This window comes from Sorex fumeus, unplaced genomic scaffold (assembly GCF_029834395.1).
Source record: "Sorex fumeus unplaced genomic scaffold, SorFum_2.1 ptg000067l, whole genome shotgun sequence".
Taxonomy (NCBI): domain Eukaryota; kingdom Metazoa; phylum Chordata; class Mammalia; order Eulipotyphla; family Soricidae; genus Sorex; species Sorex fumeus.
The window spans coordinates 956918-974711 of record NW_026606124.1 but is presented as its reverse complement, the minus strand read 5'-3'; the positions used below and the strand labels follow the sequence as shown (position 1 = coordinate 974711).

General features: G+C 43.5%; 1 protein-coding gene across 1 annotated transcript in view; it reads left to right on the top strand.

Annotated features, from left to right (window-relative positions):
* The window catches only part of SCAPER (S-phase cyclin A associated protein in the ER), a 377689-nt gene that overhangs the window by 133051 nt on the left and 226844 nt on the right, over positions 1–17794 (top strand). The window contains exons 20-22 of the mRNA XM_056128752.1: positions 152–288; positions 9003–9068; positions 15477–15603. Coding sequence (XP_055984727.1) covers positions 152–288; positions 9003–9068; positions 15477–15603 — 330 coding nt within the window. The remainder of the gene's footprint in view (positions 1–151; positions 289–9002; positions 9069–15476; positions 15604–17794) is intronic.

The window sequence follows — 17794 nt, the reverse complement described above, 5'->3', positions numbered from 1 at the left end:
TTAGTTTATTGTTTCTTCAGCATCACATGGAAACCAGTATTTTGTGACGACTGCATTCGGTTTCCTCACTATGACCTTTCATACTCCCTGGAGTCGATTCAGTGCTATTTTATTCAATCATTATGTTCTTTTTTTTTTTTTTATCTTTCAGGAGCATCTTTCCTTAAAGAAGTACGTTATTGACATTGTGGTCGAGACTGCAGCTCCACCAGAGCCTTCAAAAGATGGAGAAGAGCGGCAAAAAAATAAAAAACGAGCCAAAAAGATAAAGGCCCGGATGAACTCCAGGTACCATAAGCTTTTCCTCCCCAGTTTAACACCAAAAAATACCCTCATCATGATGTACCCTTTTTGAATGTGAATACCCTGGTCCCCTCACCCCCTCACCCAAAAAAAAGGTTTAAAGTTGTTTGCATCAAGAAATCCTTGAAAATAGCACTGATGAGTCTAATTTATGACCACTTTCTTTGATTGAGAAGGAAAACTGCATATTGATCTAAAGCCCTGGCTTTCACCTGTTAAGAGCTCTTTTTATAATTGGCTGCCCAGGCCCTGCCAAACTTGTGCCTCCTCCAGCATGCAATAGTATGTTTAAGTATGTGTAAACCAAGCCTATTTTTCTTTCCAGCTATTGATTTTTAAATGAAGTATCAGAGAAAATCAATAGCAATCAACAAATAGAGGTCTGCCGGCGGTAGCGTCCAACCCCGTGACTAGATTTAATCAATTTGGCCGCCTGTCACAACAAGAAAAAGTTTAAGAAATATCTGGGGCTGGAGAGCCAGCGGTGAGACCTGTAGTTCATCATCAGCCTCCGGGTGGCATCTGCAGATCCGACGGCTCGGTGGCACATCATCACTTTACGGGCACGAGTGCCTTCTGGTGACTGATGAGGCTTTTATCAGGACCTCGAGTGCCTTCTTTCTAGATCATTCCGTGCCTTTGGAGGGAAGGGCGGTCCAGAATATGTGCTGCTCCCTTTATTCCCAGTTGTCTTGAAAAGACCGTGGAACTGGATCCTGGGAATCACAGGAAGAGAAGTGCTGGGGCGTGACAAGTGTCCTATAACTCTGTCGGGGTCAAGTTTGGGGTCAGCAGAGGAAGTATCAGTTCCATGCTAGGAAAGCAGTGAACACTCACTCTGGAGCGCTTGCTCAGGTCAAGGAGGATGAGGCTTACTTCCATCTCATTGGTGGGTTTTTGATTTGTTTTTTCGTTTGGGGGCCATGCCCAGAGATGCTCAGGATGTGGCCCCAGGTGCTGGGTCATTCACATGCAAGGCAGACTCCCTGCCCGCACTCAGGGATCACTCCTCTTAGTGTTCGGGGGGACCATATGGGACGCAGGGGATTGAACCTGAGCCAGCCGTGTGCAAGGAAAGTGCCTTACCTGTTGCGCCATTGCGCCCTACTTCCGTTTCATTAAGCCCTACCAAGTTTCCGAAAGTCATTTCACGGTGTCCTTGGGAGTCTTAGCGGCCTTCGTTCCCAAGGCATGCTGAGCGCTTGCTAGGCCCTGACACCAAGGCACTGAAAGGGAGCCCCTCCAGGGGTCTGTACTCCTTAGGAGCTCCTCAGGCTCTGGCTTCGGGCATTCTCTTTTTGCCAGTGACCACCCGTGTTAGATCTTCAGTTTCACCAACGCTCTACAGTCCCCCCTGCCCAAACCCCTCCTCATCCCGTCATCTTTGTTTCAGTCAACTCATCATCTTTTTCTTTTTCCTTTTCCTCTCCTTCCCCCCCCCCCTTTTTTTTTTTTGCCAACTTGTTGAACTCTGGCCCAGAAAGGGGATTTTGTTTGTTAGTTTGTTTGTTTGGGGGCCACACTGAGCAGTGCTTGGGGCTGACTCCTAGGTCTGGGCTCAGGGATTACTCTTGTCACCCATTGTATGTCTGGGTGTCATTGTATGTCTGTATGCGTGTCATTGTATGTCTGTAGATCTTTTATTGTTGAGTATATCCATTGTGTGCAAGTGCTATAAATTTTTATAGATTCATCCATCTATGGGCTGGAGCAATAGCACAGCGGTAGGGTGTTTGCCTTGCATGCGACCGACCTGGGTTTGATTTCTCCATCCCTCTCGGAGAGCCCGGCAAGCTACTGAGAGTATCCCACCCGCACGGCAGAGCCTGACAAGCTCCCCATGGCATATTCGATATGCCAAAACCAGTAGCAACAAGTCTCACAATGGTGACGTTACTGGTGCCCGCTCAAGCAAATAGATGAACGACGGGAGGACAGTGCTACAGTGCCACAGTCCATCCATCTATAGGTAACCGTTTGAGCATATAGCTCCTGTCAAGTCTTTGAGTGTATATATATTCTTCATTTCACTTGGATAAATACCTTAAGGTAGAATCACCACACTGTCTCCATAATCCTTATACTGTTGTTTTCCACACCCATCAGCAGTCTGTGGGAATTCACGATACTCCAGAATCTTACCAGTATATGGTATTGTTTAAAAAGAATTTAGCCTACTTCAATTATTGGAAGCATAGTAGGGTCTCATTATGATTTGAATTTTCATGGATGACTATTAATATAAATGGAATATTTATATTATTTAACTTAATAAGAATTAAATATTCATTATAATTTATACTAATATTGTTTGCTAGTATTAAATATATCCTTTGATAAATTGTTATGCAGTATCATGTCATAACATTATATAATGTTTAATAACATGTAACACAATTTTAATAATGATTCTTCTAGTTCTTGAAAACATATAATTCTTCTAGTTCTTGAAAACATGTATCTTCTTAGTTTTTTTGCTTTGTTCTGGGGCCACACTGGCAGTGCTCAGGGCTTACTCTTAGCTTTGTGCTCAGGAATCTGTCCTGGCATGGCTCAGGGGCTCATGGAGTGCTGGAGATTGAGTCACGGTTGGCCAAGTGCAAGGACTGCACCTTACCTGCTGTACCATTCCCCAGCCCCATTTATTTGTTTCTGCCTTCAAGTTTCTTCACCAATGCCTTGAGTTTTTGCTTGCCTGTATCTTTGACTTCCTTGATTAAATTTTGATGCTATTGCCATGGGGCTTGTGATTGTTCATCATTCTTGTAAAGGAATGCAGCTCTCTGACGTAAGTTGAGTTTGTGTCCTGCCTTGTCTCTACAATTCTCAATTCCAGTCGTTTTAAAATTAATTTGTTGATATTTTTAATATGTACTTATATATAATACCATATCACCAGCAAAGAATGACTGCTTTCTTTCTAACTTGGATCACTTTTATTTTTTCTGTCCTGCCAGTTCTTAATATTAGTGTGAACTTATTGTATACAGGCTTGAATAAATTGAGATATGTTCTTTCTATACCCAGTCCTTTGAGGGTTTCCATTATAAAAATAGAGTGTATTTTAATCAAATGCCTTTTCTGCATCATTATTGTGTGGTTTTTGTGCTTCCTTTTACTGTGTTCAATCTATGTATTGTGACCCGTCCTTATGTCTTAGGGCTAAAGCACACGTGGCCATGGTCCTTTTCATGTTTTCTTGAATTAAGTTTGCTGATTATATATTCATGTATACTTATATATATCTCTGTAGGTTTTGGTATCTGTATTCATAATTGTCTGGTTGGTCTATAGCTTTATAAATCCCTATCTAGTTTTGGTACCTAGGTAGTACTGGTTTTGTGGAATGAATCTATTAGTTTTCCTTCTTCCTAGATAATAGAGGGGAGTTGGTGTTACTTCTTTAGATGACTGGTAGAATTCAGAGTGAAACTTTCTGGCTCTGGAGTGTTCTGTGTTAGAACTTTGGGTTTTTGTTTGTTTGAGCATGAGGAATCACATTAAAAGCTTTCTCTGCATCGGTTGATATGATAGCATGGTTTTGATTTTTTTTCTTTTGTTGATATGATAATGTTCATTAATTTTTTGTGGGGGACCAGAGCCTGTGGTGCTCAGGGCTGACAGGGTGCTTAGGGGTCATTCTTGTTGGGCCTGGGAACCATATGGGCCGCTGGGGATCAGACCTAGGTTGACTGTGTTCAGGGCTCTACCTGTACTGTCGAGATACCCCTGTTGCATTAATTTTTCAGTGTCAGACCATCCTTGCGTCCTTGTTATCAGTTCCACGTGATTATGATGAATGATCGTTTTAATGTACTGCTGAATTTGGTTTTATTAAGGATCTTTTTGCAATTATGTTTGGGATATTGGTAGAGTTTTTATTTTTAGTGACGTCTTAACCTACTTTCTGTATTAGAATAATGTTGGCCTCATGGAAAGTGCTTGGAAGAATTCCCTTTTCATTATTTTGAAAGATTTGATTATGTGTGATCTCTGAAAGTCTGCTAAAACTTCCCTATCAGGCTCCCTGGACCTAGGCTCCTGTCTGGAGAAGCTGTTGTTCAGAGATCCAGACTTTGGATCACTGTTCCGGTCTCTTGCCTCGACAGGTTTTCTCTTGTCTCCCTATTCAGTCTGGAAGGTTATAAATTAGTAATAGGAAATTCTTCTTAGTGATCTCATCTGATCCTTGGTATTGATTTCTGTGATGTCTGTTGTCTTTTCTTCCCTTTTGTTTCTGATTCTCTTTTTTTTTTGTTTGTTTTGTTTTGGGGGGCTATTTGGCTGACTCAGCAGTGCTCAGGGCATCCTCCTGGTACTGTACTCAGGGATCATTCTTGGCAGGGCTCAGGAGACCACCACCTGGGGTTGGGGTCAGCTGTGTACAAGGCAAGTGCCTGCATGCTGGGCTATAACTTCCGACCTGATTCTGTTTCTTTTATTGGGATGGAGCTGGGTCATACCTGGCACTGCTCTATCCTTACTCTTGGCTCTGTGCTCAGGAATCACTCCTGGCAGTGCTCAGGGCCAAGGGCAGCTGTGTGCAAGGCAAGTGCCTGCACCCCTGTACTATCTCTGTAGCTCATTGATTTCTATTTTTACGGTTTTCTTTTTTTCATTCGTAGGCCCAGCTAATGGCATTTTTTTAAAAAAGATCCAGCTTTTTTTTTTTATTGAATCATCGTGAGATACAGTTACAAAGCTTACATGTTTGGGTTTCAATCATGCAATGATCAAACACCCATCCCTCCACCAGTGCACATTCTCCACCACCGATGTCCCTGGTATATCCCCCGTTTCCCACCCTCCTGTCTTCATGGCAAACAATTTCCCCTATACTCTTTCTCTACTTTTGGGCATTAGGGTTTGCAGTACAGATACGGAGCAGTTATCATGTTTGGTCTTTCATCTTTCAGCACACATCTCCCGTCCCAAATGATTCCTCCAACTGTCATTGTCTTAGTGTAAGATCCAGTTCTCAGTCTTATTTTTCTTTGTGCTGTCTTTTAAAAAGTTTATATTCATCTTTTTACTGCTTCAGTTGGAGTTGTGGTTGGGTCACTGAAAGCAGTGCTCGGGGTGGGGGGGCGGCTATTCCTGACTCTGTTCTCTGGGGTCACACCCAGGGGTGCTGGGGCACCATATGAGGTGCCCGGGATTGAACCCGGGTCTGTGCTTGCAAGGCTAGTGCATTAACCCCTGCGCCGTAAATTATCACATCTTTCTTAAGGACGCTGCATGTAGGAAAAAAACAGTCATTAGACAAGTAATTCAATTAGGGCTAAAATCAAAGGCCAAAATGTTTGGCCCAGATAAACATTAAGGAGTTGGGTAGAAAAAAACAAACCTGATAGATTTTACGGAGGTTTAGTGAGAGAGAGAGGGAGCCAGGCAGGCATTGGTGGCGACTCTGGAGAATGCAGCTTTACTGTGACATTCTTGACAGAAATAGAGGACACCCTTTTCTTTGAGAGAGAGAGAGAGAGAGAGAGAGAGAGAGAGAGAGAGAGAGAGAGAATTCGGCCTTTTGCTACAACTTGTCTGTATCTTGAGGACATTATACCAAAGGAGAATAATCGGAGAACAGTGAATGAGGCACTTATATGTAGAATCTCAAAATGCTGCTGTTAGGGGAGATGGTGAGATGCAGGTCCACGGTCACAGGTACAGCCTGGTGACCATTGTTGACTGATACATTACATGGAATAATAGAATACAGCATTATTTGAAAGTTGCTAAGACCCTCACCAGAGACATGGCCATTGGCCACACAGTGGTGATTATGAGAGGATCTTAGGTGATGATCGCTGACCAGTGTAAATTCATACCCTCACCTTATATGTGGGTGCAAGTGGGGAGGGTGCGTGTAATGACACAGAGATGGTGATACATGGTTTTGGGCTCTCAGCGGGATATTCTGGAGGAATTGATAGACCGTTATCCCACTTCTTCTAATGTTTACATGTCTATATCAATTGAAATGTTGAAGGATAAAAGTGATTTTTTCCTATTGCCTTCTGCATTATTCTCTGTAGGTATTAAGGTGTACTGCCCCCTGGTGGACATATCTTATCATGACGATTTTTCTACGTTTAAGAAAAAACACTCAAGATGTCTTAAGTATAGTGAGTGTGCAAATTCAGACATAAAATATAGACGATAGTGTGCAAAACTAGAAATCTATTAAAATAAAATAGGATCAAGTTATGGATGTCCTTGTATGTTTACCAGATTAAATAGATGTTTTGGAAAAGAAGTACTTTGAAAGTTAACCAATGAAATAGCATCAGGAGTTAATGATTTGGAAAGATTTGTCATCTGTTTTATGGAGGTGAAGTTAGAAGGTTGAGAACTTTGGAGTTATTCTACTAATCCACATATCTAGGAAGTGCAGTATACAATTGTACTATTTCTCTGGCCTGAAAGTTTGAAAATCTTAATGGGTTATTATCTAAAAATCATCAGAACTTAATAGGCTTTCTGAAAGGATTCTTTTTTTAAATTTTTTATTTATCTATTTTTTTTTTTGCTTTTTGGGTCACAACTGGTGATGCACAGGGGTTACCCCTGGTTCTGCAGTCAGGAATTACTCCTGACAGTGCTCAGGGGACCATATGGGATGCTGGGAATCGAACCCGGGTCAGCCACGTGCAAGGCAAATGCCCTATTCACTGAGCTGTTGCTCCAGCCCGCAGAAAGGATTCTTTTTAGTCTTTCACCAGTTCTCATATTTTAGTCCTGTGCATCCACAAACTGGATCTCTCTATCCGCTGTTCCTTAAGCATAATTTCCTCGCTCTTCAGCCTTGTTTGCTTTCTTTTCTCGAATATTAATGCCATTTCCTCTTCCTGTGCGATTTTATGGCTGCCTGTCTTTCACTCAAGCACATAATACATTTACTTCAGGAAACCTATCACCACTAAGCTAGAAACGACTTGTGGCCATAGAGCTTGTTCGCTTCTGCTTTGTAGAATTATGTATGTTTAATGCTGCCATGTCTTCACCTTATCAAGACTATGCGCTAGAATATCCCCATTATCATTTCCTAAATCCCTGTGGTATATCTTATATCTCCCCGTGGTCTTCTGTAGTTTTCATAGCATAGAAAACTCTGGAAACGATTATTGCAATGACAGCTGAGAATAAATGGTGTCAAGGTCCCCATTTTGGGTAATGTGGCCAGTTACCACCTCAGCTAATAAGAGGAGTTTGGGGATAGGATTGTTCATCTGGAGAATGGGTTTGGTCCTTCCCAAATGCGTGTATTTTTAACATAAGTTTTGGTACAACACTCCTTAGCATCCATGTGAAATGGGTTGTGGCACCATTTTAGGACTGGGTGAAATGTGACTTTTGGAACAAGGCTTGGAGCACATCACACCCTGCATAGTTGTTATTTTATTCTCATATTTCCTTAGACAATCCCTTACGCTGGCAGAGTCAATATTTCCACATTTGATATGCCTTAAGATTTTGGCTGACAGTGGCGAGCATGCGTAGGTTGAAGCAATTCCTACTTTAATGTTTAATTCTAACTTAGGGTTCCTTTAGTCACCTGTGCTAGTTTGTGTTTTCTTCCTTCGGGCTGTTGTGTTATGTAGCATTCACAATTTTTTGCAAAGAAGCAGTGCTTACTCTTTTTTTTCTGTCGTTATAACCAGAATTGGCTAATGTTGACTGATTCTTTGAGACTAGCTTACTTTGAGTGGCCATTTAAAATTTTAATTAGTGTTTATCCTTCTAAAAGAAAGCTTGACAGGCCAAAGAAATAGTAGTGAATTGCTGTAGGGACACATGCCTGAGATTGGTGGTCTGTTATTGGCTGGTGGGCTCTGTCTCACCTACTGCTTCAGGTTGGATATCTGGCCAATTTTTTCCTATCTCCTTTGAAGTTATTTTTGAACTCAGAGGACAGTGTTTTTCCCTCTTTTTTGCAATATATCATTTTTGGGTCACAACTGGTGAGACTCCTGGCTCTGCACTCAGGAATTACTCCTAGTGGTACTCAGGGGACCAGATGGAGTACCGGACATTGAAGCTGGATTGGCTGCGTGCAAGGCTAATGCCCTTCGCACTGTACTATCACTCCAGCCTCCATTTTTGCATTATATTTTCTCTGGAAATAACTTGACATTCAAGAGCTTTACCTCCCTTACAGAAACGGTAGCACTGTCCTCCCATTGTTCACTGATTTGCTCGAGCAGGCCCAGTAACGTCTCCATTGTGAGACTTGTTGTTACTGTGTTTGGCATATCGAATACGCCATGGGTAGCTTGCCAGGCTTTGCCATGTAGGCGAGATACTCTCGGTAGCTTGCCGGCCTCTCCGAGAGGGGCGGAGGAATTGTGCCCAGGTTGGTTCTGTCGGCTGCGTGCAGGGCAAACGCCCTACCACTAGACTATCACTTTCATATTTTATCCTGATTTTGACATTTTAGAAAACAGCACTATTCTGAACCGGCTTTATAAACTCAACTGTGTTTTATATGAATCTGCTCTCCATGACCAAGTAGGCATTTTTTTTTCAATCTTATAAGCATCTATACTGTTTTCAAAAGCAACCTAAAAAAAAAAAAACAGTCCAAGTGTTAAAAGAAGCAGCAGCCCTGATACTGTGAGGAGAAGATGCAGCTGTGATTTTTATGTGATGAACATTAGCATGGAAATAACTAAACGTGATGAAACTTTCTTTCTCTTCAGGGCCAAGGAATATGAAACGTTAGTGGACACCACAAATTCTGGCTCTGACTCGCCTTATAAAGCAAAGTGAGTATTTTCTCCTCCACTTCAGTTCTTGTGAGTCTCTGCCTGTCACCAGTTTATCTGGGCCCTCATTGCCCAGATCCGCTGGTGACAGCTTATGCCCCAGACACAGTGGTTTCCAGCCCGGGGCTTTTGGGGCAGGACACTGCTGGGGGCGTTTGGCTGGCTTTGTCTGGAGCTAGATGCTAGCTTGTTGGTTGTCACAGCCTGTGACAGTGATGTGCCATCAAGTGCGTGTTGCCCTTTTCTTCTCCCTCCGCCCTCCTCCCCCCCTCCCCCCGAATTTTGGGCATTACAGTTTGCAATACAGGCACTGAAAGGTTATCATGCTTGTCCCTCTACCTACTTTCAGCACTCATTTCTTGTCAAGAGTGATCATGTCCAACTATCCTTGTCATAGTGGTCCCTTGTCTATCCCAACGGCCGTCCCCCTGACTCCTACCACCACTTGTGGCAAACTCCTAACTGTGGACCATTCCTGCTGGCCCTTGTTTCTACTGATCTTGGGTATTAGTCTCATATTGAATCCACCTTAACTTTTCTTTCTTTTTTTTCTTTTTGGGTCACACGCAGCAATGCACAGGGGTTACTCCTGGCTCTGCACTCAGGAATTACTCCCGGCGGTGCTCAGGGAGCCATATTGGATGCTGGGAATCAAACCCGGGTCGGCCGTGTGCAAGGCAAACGCCCTCCCCGCTGAGCTGTTGCTCCATCCCTGAGTCCACCTTTTCTTATACCTGCGTAGTATTTCTTTGTGTACATGAGCAACAGCTTCTTTTCCACCTACCTGGCACTGAACACAGGTTGCTTCCTTATCTTGGCTATTGTGTTTAGTGCCCCAGCGGACGTTGGTGTGCACAAATCCTTTTCAGTTGAATTTTTTTGTGATCTTGGGATAGGTGCCAAGGAGTGGAATTGCTGGGTCATATGACAATTATATTTTTGATTTTTTCTTCAGTAAGGTAATTGAGGTATGTGCATAAGTGAATTATGTTTTTAGACATAATGCTTTTGTGCGCTAAATAGTCTACAGTTTAAACTGAACATCATTTTTATTTGTACTGGGAAACAAAATTGATTTTTATTTTACCTGCTTTATTGCAACGTGTGCTTCATAGAAAGGAACCTGCAGCAGCTTTGAGGGGTACCGACATATTAATAAGCAAATAAGTAAATAAAATGCAAATATTTTCTGACTCCACTCAAAATTGCGGACCTGGTAACAGCTTGAAAGCATTGAACCCATAGTTCATTCATGCATATGTGAGTATGAGGTCTCTCCCCAAAAGGGAAAGATAAGGGCTGGAGCGATAGTACAGCTTTAGTATAGTAGTATACTAAATAGTATAGGGAGGGCGTTTGCCCTGCACGCGGCCAACCCAGCATTCCATATGGTCTCCTGAGCACCAGTAATTACCAGCAGGAGTAATTCCTGAGTGCAGAGCCAGGAGTAAGCCCTGAGCATCACCCAGTGTGACTCGGCAAAGCAAAGCGAAACAGACAATAAAAGGAGGAAGTGGGAGTCTCTTTGTTCCCCGAAGGTGGTACTGGCAAGGAAGATGAAAAGGTATTCGGCATAGGATGTAGTAGATGTCCATGGACAGTTAGCATCTTATATCGGGAACTTCAAAAGGTACTAGCTGGATTTTTAAGCTCTTTTATTTAGAACAGACTTAATATATAGTACAAGTAGAGAGGAACCCTCTGTTCCTACAGATAGACCAGGTATCTTTCAAATAGAAGAGATTATGGGGGGGACAGAGGGGGGAATCGTGTATATACATCTTTCAGTCCATCTTCCTTAAGAATGTTGTTTCTTAAAGTGGACCAGACTTCCTTCTCATATTTTCATGGATAATCCTAATCTTGCCCCTGAACGCCCACAATTTTCCTGTGATAGAAGTTAGCTCCTACAGAGAGAATTCTACATTTTTGCATTTATCAGTGATAGATTTGAACTTAGAGTTATCACTGGCATTTGTTCAAGTTTCAAGAAGAAAATATTTGATCATCCACCATTCTCCACAAAGCCATTTACCTGACAGATACTTACGTTCCAGGCAAGGGGGGTTGAAGCTCGCTTTTTCTTACGCTAGAGAAATGATCTGCCAGGAATGACTCAGATAACAATTTCTCTGTTAAAAATGACACCTTCTAGCAGCTCCTGTTCTTGCCCTGTAGAAAAAAATATAGCTCTCACGACCTGACGCCTGGGCCTTGCAGTAATTCGTTGTAGTATGAATCAAAGCTCAGTATTTTTTTTTTCCTAGAGAGGGGCCGTGTTATTTGTGGGCTACTTCCATGGAGGCAGGGAATGAAATAGACGTTTAGGTCGTGTTTCCAAAGCGTCTCCTCGATTTGGCATTCTTCCTTGAAGCATAGGTTTCTGTGAATCCCAGATTTGATTGACCTCAGGATGAAATACAAGCCTCTTGTATTCTGTGAATTAAAGTAGTTCTCTGGCCTCCCTAAGTGCCCCTGGTTTGTGAGTGGAATGTGAGCATTCCTGTAAGGATACTGTTAGATTCATACGCATCCGTTGCTACGGCTGAGATATTCAGTTACACGGGCAGCAGACTTGATTCAGCCAAGAGCTGGAGTGGACACTTATCTATCACACAGTGAAGTTTGCTGCCAATACTCGTCCACGTGATAAGGTCAGCAACTTTAATCGGATGGGACTCCAGCCCATATTTGATTAGAAGGGAAAAGTACATTATTCTTTCCTCTGTTTTTATGGGGATTTGGGGGTGTTTCTTTCGTGGGGGGAGGGCGGGTAATTCCCCTTTTCCTTTTGTTGGACTGAAACCTCCTGTCCGTACAGAGTAATGAGAGTTGATCATTTATTAAATGTCTACATCACTGAGTGGCATTAAGTACGTTATGTTAGCTCTCTTTGGGTTATGAGAGGGAGGGAAGGAAAGCAACATTTCTCCCCTTTCAGGCCGAAGAAACTGGTGTTCAGAATGCCCTAGGGATTGTATATATGGTATTCGCTGGAGCCAGAATTTAAGCAGAGACATTTCTGATTTTAACATTTGTATTCTTTGACTTATCAAAATAAACCTCAGCTTACGTTTGATCTAGAGTTGCTTTATGTCTTTTAAAAGTGTATTTACTGTTTCTTCGAGAATTTTTTAAAAATATTACATAAAAACAGGCTGGAGCCATAGTGCAGGGGATAGGGTGCTTTCCTTGCATGGGACTGACACAAGTTCAATTCCCAGCACCCAGATGGTCCCCTGAGTTTTTTCTGGGAATGCAGAGCCAGAAGTAAGCCCAGAGCACCACAGGCTATGCACTCTCCTTATCAAAAAAAAAAAACAAACCATATATATATGTGTATACACACACACACACACACACACACACACACACACACACACAGATATGTCACTGTCACTGTCCTCCCATTGTTCATCGATTTGCTCGAGCGGGCCCAGTAACATTGTGAGACTTGTTGTTACTGTGTTTGGCATATCAAATACATCACGGGTAGCTTGCCAGGCTCTGCTGTGCAGGCGAGATACTCTCGGTAGCTTGCTGGGCTCTCCGAGAGGGGCGGAGGAATCGAACTCGGGTCAGCTGGGTTGGCTACGTGCAAGGCAAATGCCCTACCCGCTGTGCTATCGCTCCAGCCCCACATATATATGTACAGGAGTGATAGCACAGCGGGTAGGGCGTTTGCCTTGCAAGCAGCCAACATGGTTGACCCGAGTTCGATTCCTCCGCCCCTCTCGGAGAGCCAGGCAAGCTACTGAGAGTATCTCGCCCACAGGGCAGAGCCTGGCAAGCTCCCTGTGACGTATTCGATATGCCAAACACAGTAACAAGTCTCACGAAGGAGACGTTACTGGGCCCGCTCGAGCAAATTGATGAACAACGGGAGGACCGTGACCGTGACCGATATTACATAAAACATTTTAGTTCAAATTATATTTGAGGAAATTACTCATTGGCAGGTAAAATCACCTTACTTATTCAAATTAAAATTAATTCAAAATAATCTACTATGGAAATAAAGGTATGAGATTTGACGATCAGAGACCTTATTTGCTTGAACCTTCATTTCTTCCTTTTTCCCAAGGGAGATAATACTAATTGATGGTCTTTTTGAGGGGGTTAAATAATGACAGAAACATGAAAATGTTTTGTAACCTTTGAGGTCATGAATATTATTAAGACTCATGTAGGGCAGGAATATTTTTTCGAGACCATGCTTCATTAATTTCCATTTCATGTTCTTAGAGAAGGTAGTATGTTAATTGAAATGGTTAAAGTGGTGAGTCAGCAGATAAGAACCACTTGAATGGAATTAATAGGCTGTTTTTGCATCATCTGGTACAGTGGAGGTTCCTCATATAAGTTTGTTGTTGTTGTTTTAAATTTAAATTGTTAAAGTGAGATAGCAATTAGTTTCCAGATCCTCAGTCACACTAACTATATTTAAATGTACCCGGGTATTTTATACCCTCAGCGACCATGTTGGGCTTGATAGACGCAGATCTTTCCCAACTTTCAGAAAGTTCTTTCATGGGAGAGAGTTGTGATGAGCTTGTGGTGGAAAGGAACAGTCAGAATAGAGAAAAAAGCGCTTGAGCTAGAAATTACCGGATGAGGAGATAATGTATGGATGGGAAGGTCATTGTAGGAGGGATGAAAGGAAAACTTTGTCAGACACCCTGAGGCAGAAAGAAGGGAAGAGATGAGGGTCCTGAGAGGTGCAGCCCTAAGGCAGGATCAGCCCCACATGGGAAACACCATTGTTATAACGGAAAAAAAAAAGAGAATATGGGCAAAATATAGAGAGGTGTCAGAGTGTAAGGTAGAAAGTGAGTTTTTTTGCCCTCTGGAACCTTCTGGAAGCCATGTCAATGAGATGGCTTAGGAAAGCAAGAAGGAAATGAAGACGGCGGATATTTGACGACCGTGGGGAGTGTGTGATGCAGGTTTATGTGGAGATGCAAGAGTGAGTAGCAGCTGGCAGAGTTAGTAGGATCTACCGTGTGGCAATGGATCAGAAATGGGAACGGCTGGCAGATGTCATCAGTTCGGTTCGGTACCTACATACGAGCACTGAAAGTACTGCCTGGCCCACAGTAAGGGCCGAACAGACGCGGGCAAAGCTTATTGCAGCTGAATTGGGGTAGCGGGAGTCACAAAGGGCGACAGAGAAGTAGTGTAGCACCTTTATAAGAAAGGAATAGTAATGAGGGCGCGTAGGTGGGAATGGAAGTTGGACTTCAGCTGGATGACAGTTTTGAGGAGAAGGAGAGATGTGGGAGAGAACGGGTCACTGTCGGAATGTTTAAGCAAGAGGAAAGGAGAGGAGGATTGCTCGAACAGTGTGAGGTGTCTGAAGCAGAGGCTCTCAGGGCTTTGGAGAAAAATTGCGTGCAGTCCCTTATTGAAGGATTACCACAAACTCCAGAATATGTGTTACTTCTTGGTTTAGAGAAAGTAGCTGCCCCAGGCAACTGTCAGTTACATCAGCTATGACGGACAGTGCCCAGGTAGCCCGGGAATTGGAACACGGGGTTTTGGTGGACAGAGGGGGTGGAGGGTGGTATTAATATTCTGCAAGGTTATAGTGCTTGTCAGCTCTTACTCAAGTATACTTTGGAAATTGAAATCAAAGCATAAGAGCCTGATCAGGAAGGCAGGAGAGAGAGTACAGCAGGCAAGGTGCTTGCTTTCCAGCTGACCCAGGTTCGATCCCCAGCTTCCCTTATGGTCCTTTGAGCACAGAGTCAGGAGTGATCTCAGAGTATGGCCCCCAAACCAAAGCAAGCAACAGAACAAATCTGCTCAGGTATTTCTAGTCATTTTCTCTGCCAGCCTCCTTTATCTTTGCCCTGGCTTCAGTCCCGACCAGGTATAGCGCCCCTGTGAGTTGGAGGACAGCAGCTGCCCCCGTGAATTCTTGTGGTTCCAGCCTGACCTCTGGTTCTGTTTTGTGCCAGGAGCACTGGGTTGATGCTCCTGAATTTAAAGCTGTAGCAAACAGGCTGGAGCGATAGCACGGTGGATAAGGTGTTTGCCTTACATGCGGCTGACCCAGGTTCGATTCCTGCGCCTCTCTCAGAGAGCCCGGCAAGCTGCCGAGAGTATCTCGCCCACATGGCAAAGCCTGGCAAGCCCCCCGTGACGTATTTGATATGCCAAACACAGTAACAAGAAGTCTCACAGTTTGTTGTGAGACGTTACTGGTGCCCTCAGGAGCAAATCGATGAACATCAGGACAGTGCTACAGCAAACTGAGGAACAGCTTATTTTTGTATTCTCGCAAGTGTTGGCTGCGGTAATTTCCAGTACAGCAGTCAAAATAATTTCTGTTCCACATGTTTAGGAAAATAAAGTATTGCCATTGAACTCACTAATATCATTCTCCCCTTTCATTTTATATTGAAGGCTTCAGCGATTAGCCAAAGATCTTCTAAAACAACTACAGGTTCAAGACAGTGGCTCGGGGGCCACCACGAAGGTTTCTGCATTAGATCGGACTCTAGGAGAAGTCGCTAGAATATTGGAAAAGGAGGTAGGTGCCCAGTTGGTGGCCTGTGAGCTTAACTTTGTGGTTCTGCTGATGACAGCAGGGTTTTTGTTTTGTTTTGTTTTGTTTTGTTTTTCTGTAGGAGTACTGCTATATATTCAGCCACTGATTAGGCTGATTGAACTGTGCATGAACTCCGCCTTACTCTCTTTCTTTCCATTTTTTATAATTTTATTTATTGAATCTGCACCGTGAGTGCAGTCACAAAGCTTTCGGGTTTAAGTCTCAGTCACACAGTAAAATACCTGTACCTTCACCAGTGCCCACTATCTACCACCAAGATCCCCAGCGTACCCCCATCCCACCTGCGGGGCAGATGATTTCCAAATTGCTCTCTCTATACTTTGATTACACTCAACGTTTTGACAACACACCCACCATTATTATTTGGGATTTTATCCCAACACTCAGATCTGCCGAAAAGGCAACTGTAGACGATTTGTTTTCTATTACTGGTTATGAATAACATATGATGCCATGTGGCTCCAGTAGTGGCCGCGCGATTTTGAAATTCCAAAATTTCTTGCCAAAATCTGCTAGGTTCCGAGATTTGTTCCTGAGTCTCTGGGATCATGACCATTAAGAAGCTTGATAAGGAGCCAGAGAGGCCGTTTGTAGGGGGTCACTCGTGGTCTCGTTGGGATGGGGAGGAAAGGGCCGGCTCCACCCCATACCATGAGGCTCCAAGTGTCTCGTCACTGCGGACCCAAACCTGACTGTCCAGTGGCCTCTGGCAGATGGCAGCCACCGAGCCGCCAAGGGAGAGCAGGTGGAGGGAGAGCACCCTTTCCCCCCTTCTGGGGCCCAGTGACAGCAGCCTACTGAGCAGTCTGGATGCATTTCTACCAAAAGCCGTTGGGTTTCAAGATTTGTTTCTGAGCCTCTGGGATCATGGCCGTTAAGTAGCTTGATCAGGAGCCAGAGAGGCCGTTTGTGGGTGGTGACTTGGGGTCTCGTTGGGACTGGGGAGGAAAGGGCCAGCTCCATCCCCATCCCGTGAGGCCCCGCGTGTCTCGTCACTGCGGGCCCAAACCTGACTGTCTAATGGCCTCTGGAAGATGGCAGCCACCAGGCCACCAAGGGGGAGCAGGAGGAGGGACAGCACCCTTTTCCCCCTGGGGTGGCTCGGTGACAGTGACCTACTGAGGGGTCCAGAGGCATTTCTGCCAAAAGCTGCTGGGTTTCGAGATTTGTTTCTGAGTCGCTGGGATCATGGCTGTTAAGCATCTTGATCAGGAGCCAGAGAGGCCGTTTGTGGGTGGTGACTCGGAGTCTTGTTGGGACGGGGAGGAAAGGGCCGGCTCCACCCCCATCCCATGAGGGACAGCAGGTTTTTGGTTTTTGCCTTTATTTTCCAGAAGCCCGTCAATGCATATTTTCTCCTTTTATTCTTTCTCAGTGAGATTAAAGTCATTCGGAATTGTTTTCATTTGTGTTTTTATAGCTCACAGTTCTCTAAGCCCTCGTATTCTCAGTCATGTTTCCTTGCCTGAGTATTATTTTGAATGAAATTGCTGTAATAAGGACACTCAGTTTGATTCCAGAAAATGGAGAACTTTGAATTATAATATTCCTAAACTACAACTAAATTTCCACTAATACCGGTTTCCTCTCTGTCTTCAATGGAAGATTTGGAAGTTTTCTTCAGAGACTACTTTAAAGTCCTTGATGGTTTTGAAATATTGGCTGTTTAAAAAGATCTCGCATTTGTGGGGCATGAACATAGCAAGAGAACAACAAAGGGCCAAATGCATGGAAACTGGAGATTTTGTCCACAGATCTGAGCTTGAGGGCGTTGGTGAATGGTTGGATGGGGCCCTTGGATACTAGTGGAGGGAACCCAGCTCTCTGGTGATGGGGGTGGTGTTGCAACCGTCATGGAAAGTATAATTAACAGTATTGTTAATGATGTTAACAGCCCTTTAATAACAATGGTGATAAATAAGAGTTGATTAAATTAAAAATCAAATTATTATTATGGATCATTTTAAATGTACAAAGAAGTAGTAGAATTGACAATAGTAACCACTGACTGACATTTTATTCTACTTCTAATCCTTTATCTGTATATTAAAATATATTAAATAAAATATATTAACAAGCAGCTATCTACACAAATGTATTCTCATGTCCTTAAAATTTTTTTGTAGCAAACATACTATAGTTTACGTAATTT